Source organism: Carex rostrata, chromosome 8 (genome assembly GCF_964058835.1).
Source record: "Carex rostrata chromosome 8, lpCarRost1.2, whole genome shotgun sequence".
Classification (NCBI taxonomy): Eukaryota; Viridiplantae; Streptophyta; class Magnoliopsida; order Poales; family Cyperaceae; genus Carex; species Carex rostrata.
This window is the reverse complement of record NC_135925.1, coordinates 4222522-4238349: the sequence shown is the minus strand read 5'-3', so window position 1 is coordinate 4238349 and position 15828 is coordinate 4222522. Positions and strand designations below refer to the sequence as shown.

Genomic DNA, 15828 nt, shown 5'->3' with positions numbered 1-15828 from the left:
TATACATGTTTGAACTGTTTGTGTGTATGTCTTAAAAAGGCATTCAACTATAGATTAATTAATTAACCACCTCTAACTAAATTCAACTTCTCAACGAAAAATCAGCAAAAAATTACCAAATTTCAACAAGCCTTAAATCATCACTCAACGTAAAGCACTTGTTTTATATAACGATGCTTTCATTATTTGTAAACTAATAATTAATTAACAAATTTACTTGGCCAATGTCAAAAGTAGAGCTAGATTACCATGATAGAATAAGTTAATTTGACAGGCAACTGTCTCTATTTGACTTCAGTAAGAAGACACAAGTAATCAAAGTTTGTTAAAGCTTTCATTGATTTACCTAATTTCTTTTTATCAAAGGTAGGACCTGTTATAGGAGTTCTAATAGCAAAATCAAAAGCAATGATGTATGTTGGATCATAAATTTAATAAAGTGATGTGGGTGAAAGGGAGCAAAAGACAATTGATGATAATAGGATAATTAGTTGTTTTCACAACAAATTTATTAACAAATATAATAATTGTGACAATAGACAAATTTGGTCACAAAATAAAAAATAAAATATTTTTCTATAATATAGATAGGTTATGTATCAAATTATGTAATTAAAATGTGATTGATTATATATATATATATATATGAGGAGGGATCTGATTACCGCAAAGTTACCACAACTATTTTCTACATTTTTAAAGTCCAAATCGTTGATCTAAACCGTTCAACATGATCTCCACAATAAAATGTACTTGCAGATCCAATTTTACATTTTTTTGAATTTTTTTACTATTTATTAAGTATTTTACAAAAACTAGTCAAATTCAGACCATTGATTTTTGTACCCATCTTAATAAATAGTAAAAAAATTTAGAAAAAATGTAAAATTTGATCTGGAAGCACATATTATTGTGGAGATCATGTTGAACGGTTTGGATCGATGATTTAAACTTAGAAAATGTAGAAAATAGTTGTGGTAATACACACACACACACACACACAAATATATATATATATATATATGGGTCCGGCTAATTTCCTGCCGGCAGCATTTTAGCCGGAGGTCCTGCCACCATTTTTTTATTTTCTGATGTCCAAACAACAAATCCAAACCGTTAGATGTTTAATCTATATTATAATCTACTTGGAGACCAAATTTTATATTTTTTGGAATTTTTTTACTATTTATTAAGCTAGTTTGAAAACTGCTGTTTTCAGTAAATTTCTGCAGCATTTGAAAACACCGGCGGTGCTGCCAACCTTTTTTTTATTTTCTGATGTCCAAACAATAAATCCAAACCGTTAGATGTTTAATCTATACTATAATCTACTTGGAGACCAAATTTTACATTTTTTGGAATTTTTTTTACTATTTATTAAGCTAGTTTGAAAACTGTAAATTTCTGCAGCATTGAAATCAGCAGTTTTCAAACTAGCTTAATAAATAGTAAAAAAAATTCCAAAAAATGTAAAATTTGGTCTCCAAGTAGATTATAGTATAGATTAAACATCTAACGGTTTGGATTTATTGTTTGGACATCAGAAAATAAAAAAAAGGTTGGCAGCACCGCCGGCAGCAAATTAGCCACAGCCTATATATATATATATATATATAGAGAGAGAGAGAGAGAGAGAGAGAGAGATGGGCTATGGTGCATTGCAATGCATGGAGGGGTTTGTGTGCATTGGATCATAAATCTAAAATTCAAAATCCAAATGACTGATCCAAACTGTTCATCTTGTTCTCCATATTAATATGTGCTTGGAGACCAAATTTTACATTTTTCTGAATTTTTTACTATTTATTAAGTATTTTGCAAAATTGTTGATCCAACGTTGGCTTAACAAAACAGTAAAATCAGCAGCCACCGTTGGATCAACAATTTGGTAAAATACTTAATAAATAGTAAAAAAATTCAGAAAAATGTAAAATTTGGTCTCCAAGCACATATTAATATGGAGAACAAGATGAACGGTTTGGATCGGCCATTTGAATTTTGAATTTTAGATTTATGATCCAATGCACAAACTCCTCCATGCATTGCAATGCACCATAGGCTGAATTATGAATTATGAATTATATATGTTCCTCTTAACATATTCCAATAATTTACATAGGCTGGTAGTCAACATCAGTTGGTTAAATGTTAGTTGTAATTTGATAGCAACCAAATAAAATATGTGTATATGTATTAATTGTTTTACTTCAGCTAGCTATATATATCTATAGCTATATATCTGAGTCTTGTGTAGACCACAACTTCTTGCTTGGTCTGTTGGTCATTATTTTTTTTTTCCTTTTCATCTTTACCAAATTAATTTGTTCAAGCTCTGTTGACGCTTTCTACATCTCCATTCCATTATTAAGCACGTTGGGTGTCCGCGCACCGATCCACCAACGGCTACGATTGAAAGTTGAAATTTCAAATTTAATCTCAACCATTCAATTACATAATATGTACTTTTTTGATTAAATGCATCTGAATAATTAATGTGTAGAAGTCTAAATTTAACTAAAAATATACTCGCCACACGATACATTACAATTAAAATTAAATAAACTCTGATATTTAGCAATATATATAATATGTTTTCTTATTTCATTCATTCCTTATTTCTTCCTCTCCAATTTAGCGATATAATTATGTTTCCTTATTTCTTTTCTATATATGTTTCTAAGCTATTTCCGTGAAAAATCCTGAAATATTATCAATTTTGTTTCTATACATATCAGGATATTTGATAACAAGTTATTTGGCTTTTAGTGATTTTTTTCTTTGTTTCCTTGTTTCTCCTCTTCAGATATCTATATGCATCTCTTGCATCTTTTATTTGTATGAGAATACGTTGGCCTATTCTTTTATGAGGAGGGTTAAAATGCACTCTCTTTTTGTGCTCATAACGTGCACCCTCCCCTCGTATCTTCATTTTCAAAGTTCAAATAGTCGATTTGAATCTTCCAACGTGTTCTTCATATTAAAATGTGCTTGGAGACCAAATTTTACATTTTTTGAAATTTTTTTACTATTTTTTTCAGAATTTTTGAAAATCACCACTTTGCTGAATTTTTTTATCATTGTTTAATTTAATAAAAAATTCTGAAAAAATAGTAAAAAATTTCCAAAAAATGTAAAATTTGGTCTCCAAGCACATTTTAATATAAAGAACACGTTGGAAGGTTCGAATCGACTATTTGAACTTTAAAAATGAAGATATGAGAGGAGAGTGCACATTATGAGCACAAAAGGGACGGTGCATTTTAACCCTCCTCTTCTTTTATTGTTGAATAATTATTTTTTATTAGTCTATTTTTCATGAAAATATGTCATTTTGTATGGAATTTTTTTTCTCTTATAATATATCCCGTTGCAACGCACGGGCATAATACTAGTAATTATATATATATGTTGCATCGTCATTAACGTGAACTACGTACCTAGTTGTCTTCTTACTGTTATTTCTTTCTTTCTTTCTTCTTCTTCTTCTTCTTCATTTTTTTTTTTTTTTTTTTGCTAAATTGTAATTTCCCATTTTGTAAATTTTATTGTAGATACATAATTACTCATGTTAACAAGAAATACCACAATTTAATAATAAGCACGGCTAGACTGGAATTAAATATAATATATCTTTCTAAAAAGTAAATTCTGAATGAGCGAAATAATTAATTTTCTTTATTCATATGTGATCTATTGACAAACGAAATCAATTGTTAAATATATGGCTTATCATAACAGTCTCATAAAGTTTAAAAATCAAATATATGAAGTTTCAAATTTTAAAGTTAATTAATCTTTAATTTGACTCTATTTGGACAATAGCTTATATATCACCAATTTTTAAGGCTGTACACATATAATGTGGGGGTATACCTTTCAAAATCATTAAGGCTGTACACATATCAATGAAATTTTTAAATCCTTCTCAATGAATATAATACATATATAGAGTAGAACTAGGGTGTTCTTAAGCTCACCAAAGTGTTTGGTGAGCTTAACTCCAAAACCCATCAAATCTGTTTCAAATGACGAATCCGAACCGTTAAAATCCGCATACCTTACGAGTGATGAGTCTACATGTGAAAATTTTAAAAAATTGAATTAATTTAGTATAAAGTCAAGCGGTCAAAAAACGTTCAAAAAATGAATGAAAAATTAATTTATTAACCTTCTAATTTTGACCGATTGACTTTATACTAAACTAATTCGAATGTTAAAAAATTCACATGTAGACACATCACACATAAGATAAGCGGGTTCCAATAATTTGGATCCATCATCATTTGAAACTGATTTGATAGATTTTAGAGTTAAGCTCACCAAACACTTTGGTGAGCTTAAAAACACCCTAGTTCTACTCTAATTACATATCTATAACATAAATAATTTTTCCTAACAGGGAAACCTAAATTTACACTACTCATGGACAATGGAAGATTATGATTATCACAGGTTCGAAACTCGGCTAGAAGATTTTTTGTGAATATCAGATAGTGATGGCTTGATGAAACCTTCTTCTAACAAAAATAAAATCATTATTAGTAAAAGGGGTGTGCTGGATTTAGAGAGGTCACTAGACCAATAATGGAGATTTCTCCTCATGGACACTCAAATGATGCAAATCATGCAACTACGTATAGAACATAGGGACCATGTTTTATATGTCTATATATGATATGATACATGATACATGATTGCATGACATATCATCATACTGTCTTTTTATAGGGTAGGTATTCTTGTACTTTTCTATGGATGCCTAGGTTTTACCTACCTGAAAGGCTTTCACCTCCAAGGAAATGCTTGCTTCTTTGGATCTAGGCACTGTACTGATGAGACAGAACTTGTGTTTTTGTCTTGTATATATGTATCCATTTTCTCATGACAGGAAGCTTCTAAAATTGGGAAGCTTTATTTGTTTCTTTTTCTTTTAAGGTCCTGTTCGGCAGATATATGGAATTAAAAACGAGTTTGGGATATGGATTAAAATGAATTATCTATTAATGTTTTCGTAGAAAGAAAGTTCAATGAACTGAATTTTTTTTCTTCCCATGCGAACAGGGCCTAAAAAGGTCTGTTCGGCAAGAGTGGAATAGAGTAATAGAGTGAAAAATAAATTCTATTTCTGCCAAACGAGAGAAGAAGAGAGTGAAATTGGGGAATTGAAAATAGTGGAATTGATTTTGAACTTTTGTAGTCAAATCTCTATTTTTTGCATTTTGATCCCTTATCTATTCCTCTATGAGTCAATTTCTATTTCATGAGAAATGTGGAATAGATGAATTATTTTTTTCAAGAGATAGATTAAACTTGTTTACCAATGCTCTTCCACTATTCCACTTTCTACTATTAATCAAACACAACCGGAATAATGAGAAATTGAAGTATATTCCAAATTCCACTTTGACTAAGTGCATTAAATATATATTTTTAATATAAATTGCATTCTTTTACCAGGATTTTTTTTTCTCAATGCGGCCAACGCCAATTTGAGTCTGATGGGCTCCTCTACTGTCCAATCCGCTTTAAGATTTGCACGAGTTAAAATCAACACGAATTTTGAAGCAAACGCACACGGATCTTAAATACCCAAAGAACAGAATGACACAGAGCAAAGATATTAATTTGTTACATAAAACTTTAGAGAAACAAGTGAAGTTGAGAAATAAAAAGAGGACGAAATTAAATTTATGAGTTTATTAACGGGTACAGAGAAGAGTCGTTTGCACACTTGGCCATGTCAGTAAATAAATGCTTGAAAAAAAATATTAGGGAATATATATAGGGGTCAACCCCCACTTTTTATATAACTGAAAATGCAGTACATATATACAATAAAGTTTTTTAGTTTTTATAATGTAACAAAACGAAAGGCTAAACAAATAATACAAAAGTAGTACCCATTCATAAGATTTGAACTGGATTATCATAAGGAAAAAAAACTAAATAATCAAATTAATGTAATTAATGAATCTGCATTTATACCCCCTTCTATATATATATGTCCCTCCACCAACTCATTACTGTTTAAAAATATTTATCTCAAAATTCGGTTACATCTCTCCCTCCAAATTAATGATAAATATTAGGATCAGCATCAGTTCTCTCATTTTATTATCTTTAACAAATTAACACCTTTAAAAGAAAGTTCACTTTATTATAGTAATAAAAGAATATTTTGTTTAGTTCACTTAATTAGTAAATGGGAAGTAAAAGTTTGCATTGATTAAGATCTGAAATATTAGAGATTGAGTTTTGTGAAGTAAAACATACACTTTACTTCATGAAGCACAATAGCTCAACTCTGTACACACTCAATTTTATTATTAGAAATTACTTTTCTACTCTTAAATATTAACAACTTTATTTATTTTATTTTTATTTTCATGAAGCACGATAGCTCAATTCTGTACACACACTCAATTTTATTATTAGAAATTACTTTTCTGCTCTTAAAAATTAACAACTTTATTTATTTTATTTTTATAAAAGTGAGTACACCTCATCGATTTCCATTAATTGAGAGCCACTTGTTCTGGAGACATGTGCCAAACCACTGGTATCATACTTCTGTCATACAAGACCCTAGGTATACTATTACATGATCAGTACCAAAATAACACTGCAACCTACATATTAACTACACCAGATAAAGCAAAACACACATAGCTAACACAAAAGCCTGCATAGTACTACAATAACAAAACAGTTTAACACCTTAACAACTATTATTTAGATGTACGCTAAAATAAAATATATATATATATATATATATATATATATATATATAGAGAGAGAGAGAGAGAGAGAGAGAGAGAGAGAGATGGGCTATGGTGCATTGCAATGTATGGAGGGATTTGTGCATTGGATCATAAATCTAAAATTCAAAATCCAAATGACCGATCCAAACCGTTCATCTTATTCTCCATATTAATATGTGCTTGGAGACCAAATTTTACATTTTTCTGATTTTTTTTACTATTTATTAAGTATTTTACAAAATTGTTGATCCAACGGTGGCTTAACAAAACAGTAAAATCAGCAGCCACCGTTGGATCAAAAATTTTGTAAAATACTTAATAAATAGTAAAAAAAATCAGAAAAATGTAAAATTTGGTCTCCAAGCACATATTAATTTGGAGAACAAGATGAACGGTTTGGATCGGCCATTTGAATTTTGAATTTTAGATTTATGGTCCAATGCACAAACCCCTCCATGCATTGCAATGCACCATAGCCCATCTCTCTGTCTATATATAAAAAAAAAAAAAAACTTATATTCACACTAAAATTATCCAAAGATTTTATTGTCATTCACATTATTGGACGCTCTTTTTACAATTATAGATTTGAAATCTATTAAGCTCAGAATACATTGAGGCAGATGTTATCCATTTGAAAAAAAATGTCAAGCATAGCTGATCTGTCATTAATATTAAAAATGATATTGATTTTATATTATTCATCAATAAATTAATGTTCCCAATCATGGATCATAAATGACTAGCGTGGGAAAGCAAATTAAAGTGGGATTCAGGTGAGATGTAATTAATTAAACAAATAAAGCATAATGGATACACGGCAAAAGTTATTTTGTGCAAATATATATATATCAGGATGTCATACGAGGTATGTATATTTACTTAAATGAAAAGGTAATGGATCATTATGCATGCATATATATATATATATATATATAGGAATATGCTAGCATGCTATGCATAGTATAGAGCCCCTCCATGCAACGCCTTGGATTTCGACTTTTCAAAATCCTAACGGTCGATCCGAACCGTTCATCTTGTTCTCCATATTAATATGTGTTTGGGGACCAAATTTTATATTTTTGTGAATTTTTTTACTATTTCTTTAGATTTATTGAAAATCGCTGTTTTCAGCAAATCTGGACCATAAAAAAACAGAGATTTTCAATAAATCTAAAGAAATAGTAAAAGAATTCCAAAAAATGTAAAATTTGGTCTCCAAATACATATTAATATGGAGAACAAGATGAACGGTTCGGATCGACCGTTAGAATTTTGAAAAGTCAAAATCCAAGGCGTTGCATGGAGGGGCTCTATGCTATGCATAGCATGCTAGCATATTCCTATATATATATATATATATATATATATATATATATAGAGTTAGGCTGGGGTGCTATGGATAGCATAGTGGCCTCTATGCTACGGCTCAATATTCGAGTTTTGAAAATCCAAACGGTCGATCCGAATCGTTCATCTTATTCTCCATATTAATATATGCTTGGAGACCAAATTTTATAATTTTCTGAATTTTTTTACTATTTATTAAGCCACTTTAAAAATCGCTAATCCAACGGTTTTACTGTTTTGTGCAGCCACCGTTGGATCAACAATTTTGTAAAATACTTAATAAATAGTAAAACAATTCAGAAAAATGTAAAATTTGGTCTCCAAGCAGATATTAATATGGAGAATAAGATGAACGGTTCGGATCGACCATTTGGATTTTGAAAACTCGAATATTGAGCCGTAGCATAGAGGCCTCTTAGCACCCCAGCCTAACTCTATATATATATATATATGCACACACACACATACACTTGTACGCTGACTATTCTTACTGTCAATGACTTGAACCCAAAGGAAAAGCCATTACCTAATGCTACCTAATATTGCGACTTTAAACAGTTCTTAGAAACAGAAGACGCAGGGCAGCCAAAAAGAAAGAGAGAGAGAGAGAAACTGGATATTAATTTACTTGGCAGTCACTGCAAAGATTAAAAAAAAAAAAAACAGAGAGAAACTGAATATAATTAAAAACTAAAATATTTAAGTTCTATATTGATAGGAGTTTGGTCAACTTGTTAAGATGAACTTTTCTCTAAATAGAGAGGAATAGATTAATATTCAAGGTGGTAATTGTAAAAGTTGAGAGGTTTGGGTTATATATGAAATCATCTCGTTGACTAAATTTTGATGCTAATGAAAAGGTAGGGACTTGGTCTGGTAAATTGCAATTGATTTTGCCTTTTGATGTTAATTAGTTAGTCTTTTACCAAAATACAGGTGCAAGAGGCAGAGGTGGTTATCTCTAAGAACTTTAATTAGCGGAGCTTGCTTAATTACATTTCTTTTTTAATCTCATTGGTAACAGGAAATTGTACCATATGCATTATTATTATATGGCTGTGTTGTTTTAGGCTTTTAGAATTTAGCATGTAGTGTGGTACCATTAATTGAACTCTTTTGTTTCGAATGAAACTGATGGTATAACAACTTTTTAAAAATATATATATACGAGAATGAAGGAGCAAGATTATAAAAAAATGAGATAAAAGTGAATGAGAGCAAAAAAAAAAAAAGTGTCAATCCTCTTCTCTTTTTCTTGTTTGCATCAGATTAGTGTCTATTTTCTTGTCTTCTTTATGCAATAAAATTAGGTGCAAATTAAGTTTTCAAATTAATCTTCTCTGATGAGAACACTATATTTTGAACCAGCAATTAACTTCTAATTATTCTCTTACATAGAAATAATCAAATAGAAAGTTAAATACACTTAATGTATAATTGCACCTTGTAACCAAAAGAAATAGTAGCTAAAATTTAGTCTTTCAAGTTTCAATCAATCAAAAAATACAAGTAGGATATGAGCACACGGCCCACAATTTTCACTGGTGTATATCAGTTAACAAAAAGACAATTTTAACTGGCAAATTATTCAGATAACTGCACAACTTTCTAATGAAACAAATTTTCCTTAATCAAAGATATTTCCGTGCTAATTAAATATGCTATATATATTGTTGAAATTCAATTAAAAAATATGCTGTAACGCTATTAATTTAACATGCATGATTTGTTCAGAAACTGTAGCGCCGCTATTTGAGAACCTCCCTCAAGTTTATAGAATAAAATAATGTTAAATAACTTCACAAAATATAGTTCATTGATAGAAAATCATTTTCCCATTTAATTTGCATATTGGCAGTTGACCAGAGTCTATATATAGCTAATACATTATACCATGCATTCTTAGTGTGCGTCAGTACATACATCTAAAAAAATTTATTTAATTGCTAAAAATATAGCCAAAAATACCACAAATAACATATATCAAAAATAGAAATGGTATATATTATCTTTCAATTCTTTTATTAATTTTTCTAATTTACATATAATAAACCTTGTAAATAGTGGATAAAGATTTTTTATTGTTCAACTTACTATATAACTAAAATTTTTTAATTGTTATTTGAACATTCCAAACCAAGAAGAAAGTTCACACTCAGCTCGTTATCTCATTCCGCAAGCAATAACCTATATAACTAACCTAACTAATCAAATTTTAGTAGTGCATATATATAAATTAAGTCATCGCTGGATTACATGTTTTTAGTATCTAGCAAAGAGTTTGTTAAAAGAACTAGTATTTGGTCTAGTGGTAAAGGCACATGATCTCTATGTGAGAGAACATGGGTTCGAAACCCGAATAGGAGAAATTCTTTGTTATAATAACAAGGGTATTAAATAGTTGGATGGCTTGACCTCCAACCTTTACACAAAAACAAAGAGTTTGTTAATTCATATGCTGAGTAAAGGAGACGCTCAAAATTAATTAAGAAAACAAATTCAAAGAAGCTGGAGATGAAGTACACATGATCTAAGTACAAAAAACCATAGTAGGAAAAATCGGTATTGGTATCGGGATCGGTCCCGGCCAATATCGATACGGGATCGGAGTATCGGATCGGGATCGGCTCAGAATTGGATTTTTCTTTTCTTTATGATTTGCTATGTGAGAATCGGCTCAGGATCGGATCGGAGCCGGCCGATACCGATACGGGATCGGAGTATCGGATCGGAATCGGCCGATTTTTCCTACTATGCAAAAAACAATATCTTAATTAAAAGAGCAGAACCAACTAAACAAATCATAGAACCCTTTTTTACATAAACTATTTTCTAAATCATCTTCTTTTTATTGGGTATCTAATCACACAAAAACATTAAAAATAGTTTCCGTCTTTACTCCCACATGACCAAAGATCTACGTACTGCTGGGCCATGATAGTTGGCTGCAAATAATGAGAAAAAAAATTTAGATAATTAAAATAAGGTAATTAACATAGTGACATTGAGAAAGCTTAATCTTGGTAGTCACTACCAAGCTTTAAAAAAAAAAAAAAATACATTGAGAAAACTTAAATAAAAATATATAATTAATATCAACAAGTTTTGCTACTTACTCTAGAATATCTTTCCAACTAAAACCCTCATCCACTAAATCAGTTAGATTGAGCGTCTCTGACGGCTCGGATAAGCTTGATAAATTTGAAAATGTATTCGGACTCACAGCCGGCTGAGCCATTTCCTCAGGTGAAGCCGCAACCAATGAAGGGACTTGAGAGATATCAAACAAGGAATTATCAGTACTGTCACTTGCCAGACGACATATTTCGTATGAAAATGAAATGTCAGATTCTTGGTTGAAGGTGTTAAGATTATAGATACCTGAATTTGAGAGATTTGGCTGACAGAGGTTGCTAATGAAGCCGGTCTGAAGGGCATTGCAACCCAAAACAGAATTCAGTGCATCAACATTTGTTGACAGAGGATCTGGACTGATTGCCTGAAGCAGGTTTTTTATAAGGTGCATCCTCGCTAGGTGTGCGACATCTGCTTGTAGCCTCAACGCATTTTCTAAGTGGTTTGTGATGTTGTCAAGATTCAATCCATTCACGGCGGTTAGAAGGCTAGGTAAATTGGACAGTATATCGATATCTGTGCGTTGTTGATGAGTGACCGGATCGATTCCCATCATGAGGAGCTTCTTTCTGATATGGGTATTCCAGTAGTTCTTGATCTCATTGTCGGTGCGTCCCGGCAATTTTGTTGCTATCATAGACCACCTTCAAAAGATTAATTAGAACATTAATTCGATTTGTTCTTCTAAACACAAGAACATGCTGTCAGGTTAAGTTCCAATTGAAATCATGCTACCGATCCATACTTGAATAAAGTATGTAAACTATATAAATTTGTGTTCTTTAGAATGAGAACTTCAAATTTTCATATGGCCATGTTGATATCAAAGTAAACAGAATCAGACCATGATTGCATAAGCACTTAATAATTTCTGCGTGTGCGTGCGAGCATGTGAGAGAGAAAGAGGTCATACTTGTTACCAAGGACGGAGTGGAGGTGTATGATGAGGCGCTCTTCATCATCAGAGAATTTTCCTCGCTTGAGATCGGGTCGCAAATAGTTGGTCCATCTGAGGCGGCAGCTCTTCCCACACCGCTTCAACCCAGCCTTTTTCGGGAGGTAGCGCCAGTTCCCTGGGCCATGTTTCTCTATGAATTCCTTCAGCTTCTCATCCTCCTCTGCTGTCCATGGACCCCTCTTCACCTCTGCCTCGTCACAGCACGGTGCTCTAACCATCTATTTAGTTGAAGTATTTGTTCTCTTGGAAGAGCTAATGTAACCTATAAGCAGTAGTAGAAGTATTTTGTGTGAAGAAAAAAAAAAAAACTCTGTACATAGGTATAGATATTTAAATACTGAAGAAACTAAGAAAGCAAAATCCAGTAGTAGATTCTATGTATATATAAAACACTATAGCATGGTGTAAGGAGAAGGGAATATTCTAAAAGCTGATGCATCTTAACAATGTTTCAGGAAGAATATTTAGTAGATGCAAGATCAGAGGAAGAGAGATGGGAGAGGGGTTGTACCTGAGGAGAAAAGACATCTAAATTGAGGTGGAGTTGTGAAATGATTTGAGGGATGATAGTGGAGACAAAGATGTTTAATAGTGTAGTAGGTTGACCATGGTCCCATTTTTTATTTGTTTATTTATTTCTTTTATATAGTGTGTTGATTATATCCAGTTAGGGTTTTAGTGGAACGAGAAAATATCTTAGGATATGTGTTTCTCTATTCATATTGGAAGTTTAGTAATGGCTGGATTTTATGTAACTTCCCCCATATATATGATGGCATGCACTGAAGATTTTTAAAATTAATAACTTAATTTATTAGTTTAAGGCTAATGATCTTCAGTCCTCTAAAATTTACAAAATTTTAACTATATATATTTATGGGCTTACAAATAAAGCGCTCTAGTTTATGTACTACTTAGCTAGTTAAGTTTAACTACATTTGATTGCTTTATTTGTATACATTTTGGTTTATTTCAATCAAATATGACCAAGGTTATAGTAAATTCCCATAATTTATCAAATTATAACCAAATATCGTGACAATCAGAACAACAATTTTGCAATTAAGTACATTTTCAGTTCGCAAAGACATTTTATTAATTTTATGTTTCAAACTCAAAGAAGAAAATGTTTTCCCAAATGTACAATTTTAGTTGTTAACTAATTAATAGAAACAATATATACAGAGAGAGAGAGGCAAGTTCGGGACTATCTGCCAACTTTTTGAGGAAATTAAAAAGAGAGGTATAAGCTCTTCTTTTGCACAGAAATGATAAATATAATAAAAAAATTATGCAAACAGTTAATTTTTACACTTATCTTAATGGTAGAATGTTTATGATTTTTATGTTGTATGTTTCATATATTTTACTAACATATAATTTACAAAAATTACAGCACCTAATAATAGATTTTATGTTTTAGTAATTATACATAATTTTGATGTGATTCCAAAAATCGTTAGTGCAAAATAGTTTTTCTTTTATATATATATATATATATATATATATATATATATGAGGAGGGATCAAGTTACAACAATTTTTGAGTTATAACAAGTTACAACAAGCATTTTCTACATTTTCAAAGTCCAAATCGTCGATCCAAACCGTTAGATGTGATCTCTACAATAAAATGTGCTTGGAGACCAAATTTTACATTTTTTGGAATTTTTTTACTATTTATTAAGATGGGTACAAAAACTAGTCAAATTCGTACCATTGAATTTTGTACCCATCTTAATAAATAGTAAAAAAATTCCAAAAATTATAAAATTTGGTCTCCAAGCATATTTTATTGTAGAGATCACATCTAACGGTTTGGATTGACGATTTGGACTTTGAAAATGTAAAAAATACTTGTTGTAACTTGATCCCTCCTCTATATATCTATATATATATAGAGTGTGGCTAATTTGCTACCGGAAGCACTTTGACCGAGGTGCTTCCGGGGCTATATTAGCATATGTGATGTTCAAACAACAAATTCAAATCGTTAGATGTTTAATCTATATTAAAATCTACTTGGAGACCAAATTTTCTATTTTTTGGAATTTTTTTACTATTTATTAAGATGGTTTGAAAATCGCTGTTTTTATTAAAATTCTGCACCATAAAAAACAGCGATTTTTAAACCATCTTAATAAATAGTAAAAAAATTCCAAAAAATAGAAAATTTGGTCTCCAAGTAGATTTTAATATAGATTAAACATCTAACGGTTTGGATTTGTTGTTTGAACATCACATATGCTAATATAGCCCCGGAAGCACCTCGGTCGAAGTGCTTCCGGTAGCAAATTAGCCACACTCTATATATATATATATAGTTGGACTACAGTACTTCGTGAAGTAAAGCGAGTATTTTACTTCATGTCTATATCTTCAATTTCAAAGTTCAAAATGTCGATCCGAACCGTTCAAGTTGTTGATCTCCATGTTAGATTGTGCTTGGAGACCAAATTTTACATTTTTTGAAAAAAATTACTATTTTTTTTAGAATTTTTTAGAATTTTTTAAAATCGCTGTTTTAAGTAAGTTTTCAGTATGTTATATATTAATTTTAATTAATTAACCAAAAAATTATAAATATTTCATAAAATAATTTGAAATTATGTTTAATTCCTGAATAACTCATCATAAATTATACAAAATATTAATTGTTACTACTACGAATTATACTAAATTAAAGTTTCAATTCTATATATCTACACACACATCCGATCTTTCATAGAATTGTGGATCACAAAAGATCCATTCTCCTACCGTACGTCCTACGTAAGATCATGCACGTTATATATGGCAGGCCTTAATTAATTAATGTATTGCATCTAGCCAATCAAAAGTTGAACTTGAACAGTACATGTTTCCTTCCCGTTTGCAGTCAAATAGTATATATACAAGAATTGTTGCAATTTGGTAATAAAATAGAAGTTGGAAGTGAATTAGGTCTCTTTGTCTCCTAATTGACTACTCTTATATTATCCTTAATTACTTTTTAGATACTCAACTCTTAATTAAATATTTTTTATGATTATTTAGAGTGAAATTTAACTAATAATGTACAATATAATTTTCAGAATGTCAATTCATTTGAACAAAAATGAATACTCATTGTTTCAGTTTAAAACAGTTGTTGAGAGTTGTCAAGTATTTTTATTTTGATCAAAATGTGTTTTAATAGCTACTCGTATCGAACCTGTGCGTTGCAACGGAAACATATTATAAAATGAAGAATATCAAGAATTTGATTTACAATTTAAATTTTAAACTTTGATGCAAGTAAAGAGATTTGATAAAAAAAAAAGACAATGGATTGTAGAAATATATACATCCCATTGACCAAAAGGACAAAAAAATATTTAGCAAAAGTGAATTTGTATTAATAAATTAGTTGCTATATTTTGTGGCACAAATTATAGTTAATGTTACTAAAATCCCTCCTCAATATATGTTCTCCATATAATTAACAACTAAAACTAAGAACGAACCTGAACATACTAATAAAAAGGAATATTTTATCTTATCAAAACTGAAGAAGTAAAATTGTAAAAAAAAAAAAAATTGCTATAGCTTAAATTGAGTGATGTATTAAATTTAAAGATATCAAATGCTGATAAAATATTTTTA

General features: G+C 30.4%; 1 protein-coding gene across 2 annotated transcripts; it reads right to left on the bottom strand.

Annotated features, from left to right (window-relative positions):
• Window positions 1-10875: 10875 nt before the first annotated feature.
• On the bottom strand, window positions 10876-12743 carry LOC144558290 (transcription factor MYB41-like). 2 transcript variants are annotated; one of them, XM_078307102.1, is made up of 5 exons: window positions 12716-12743; window positions 12160-12466; window positions 11493-11890; window positions 11228-11381; window positions 10876-11056 (listed from the first exon to the last, which is right to left on the bottom strand). In XM_078307102.1, the coding sequence occupies exons 2-5, from the start codon at window positions 12420-12422 to the stop codon at window positions 11029-11031; spliced, it is 843 nt and encodes a 280-aa protein (XP_078163228.1). In that variant the 5' UTR covers window positions 12423-12466; window positions 12716-12743; the 3' UTR covers window positions 10876-11028. The 2 variants fall into 2 exon arrangements, with proteins under 2 accessions (XP_078163228.1, XP_078163229.1); XM_078307103.1 differs by lacking the exon at window positions 12716-12743 and having other exon boundaries at window positions 12160-12503.
• Window positions 12744-15828: the final 3085 nt, after the last annotated feature.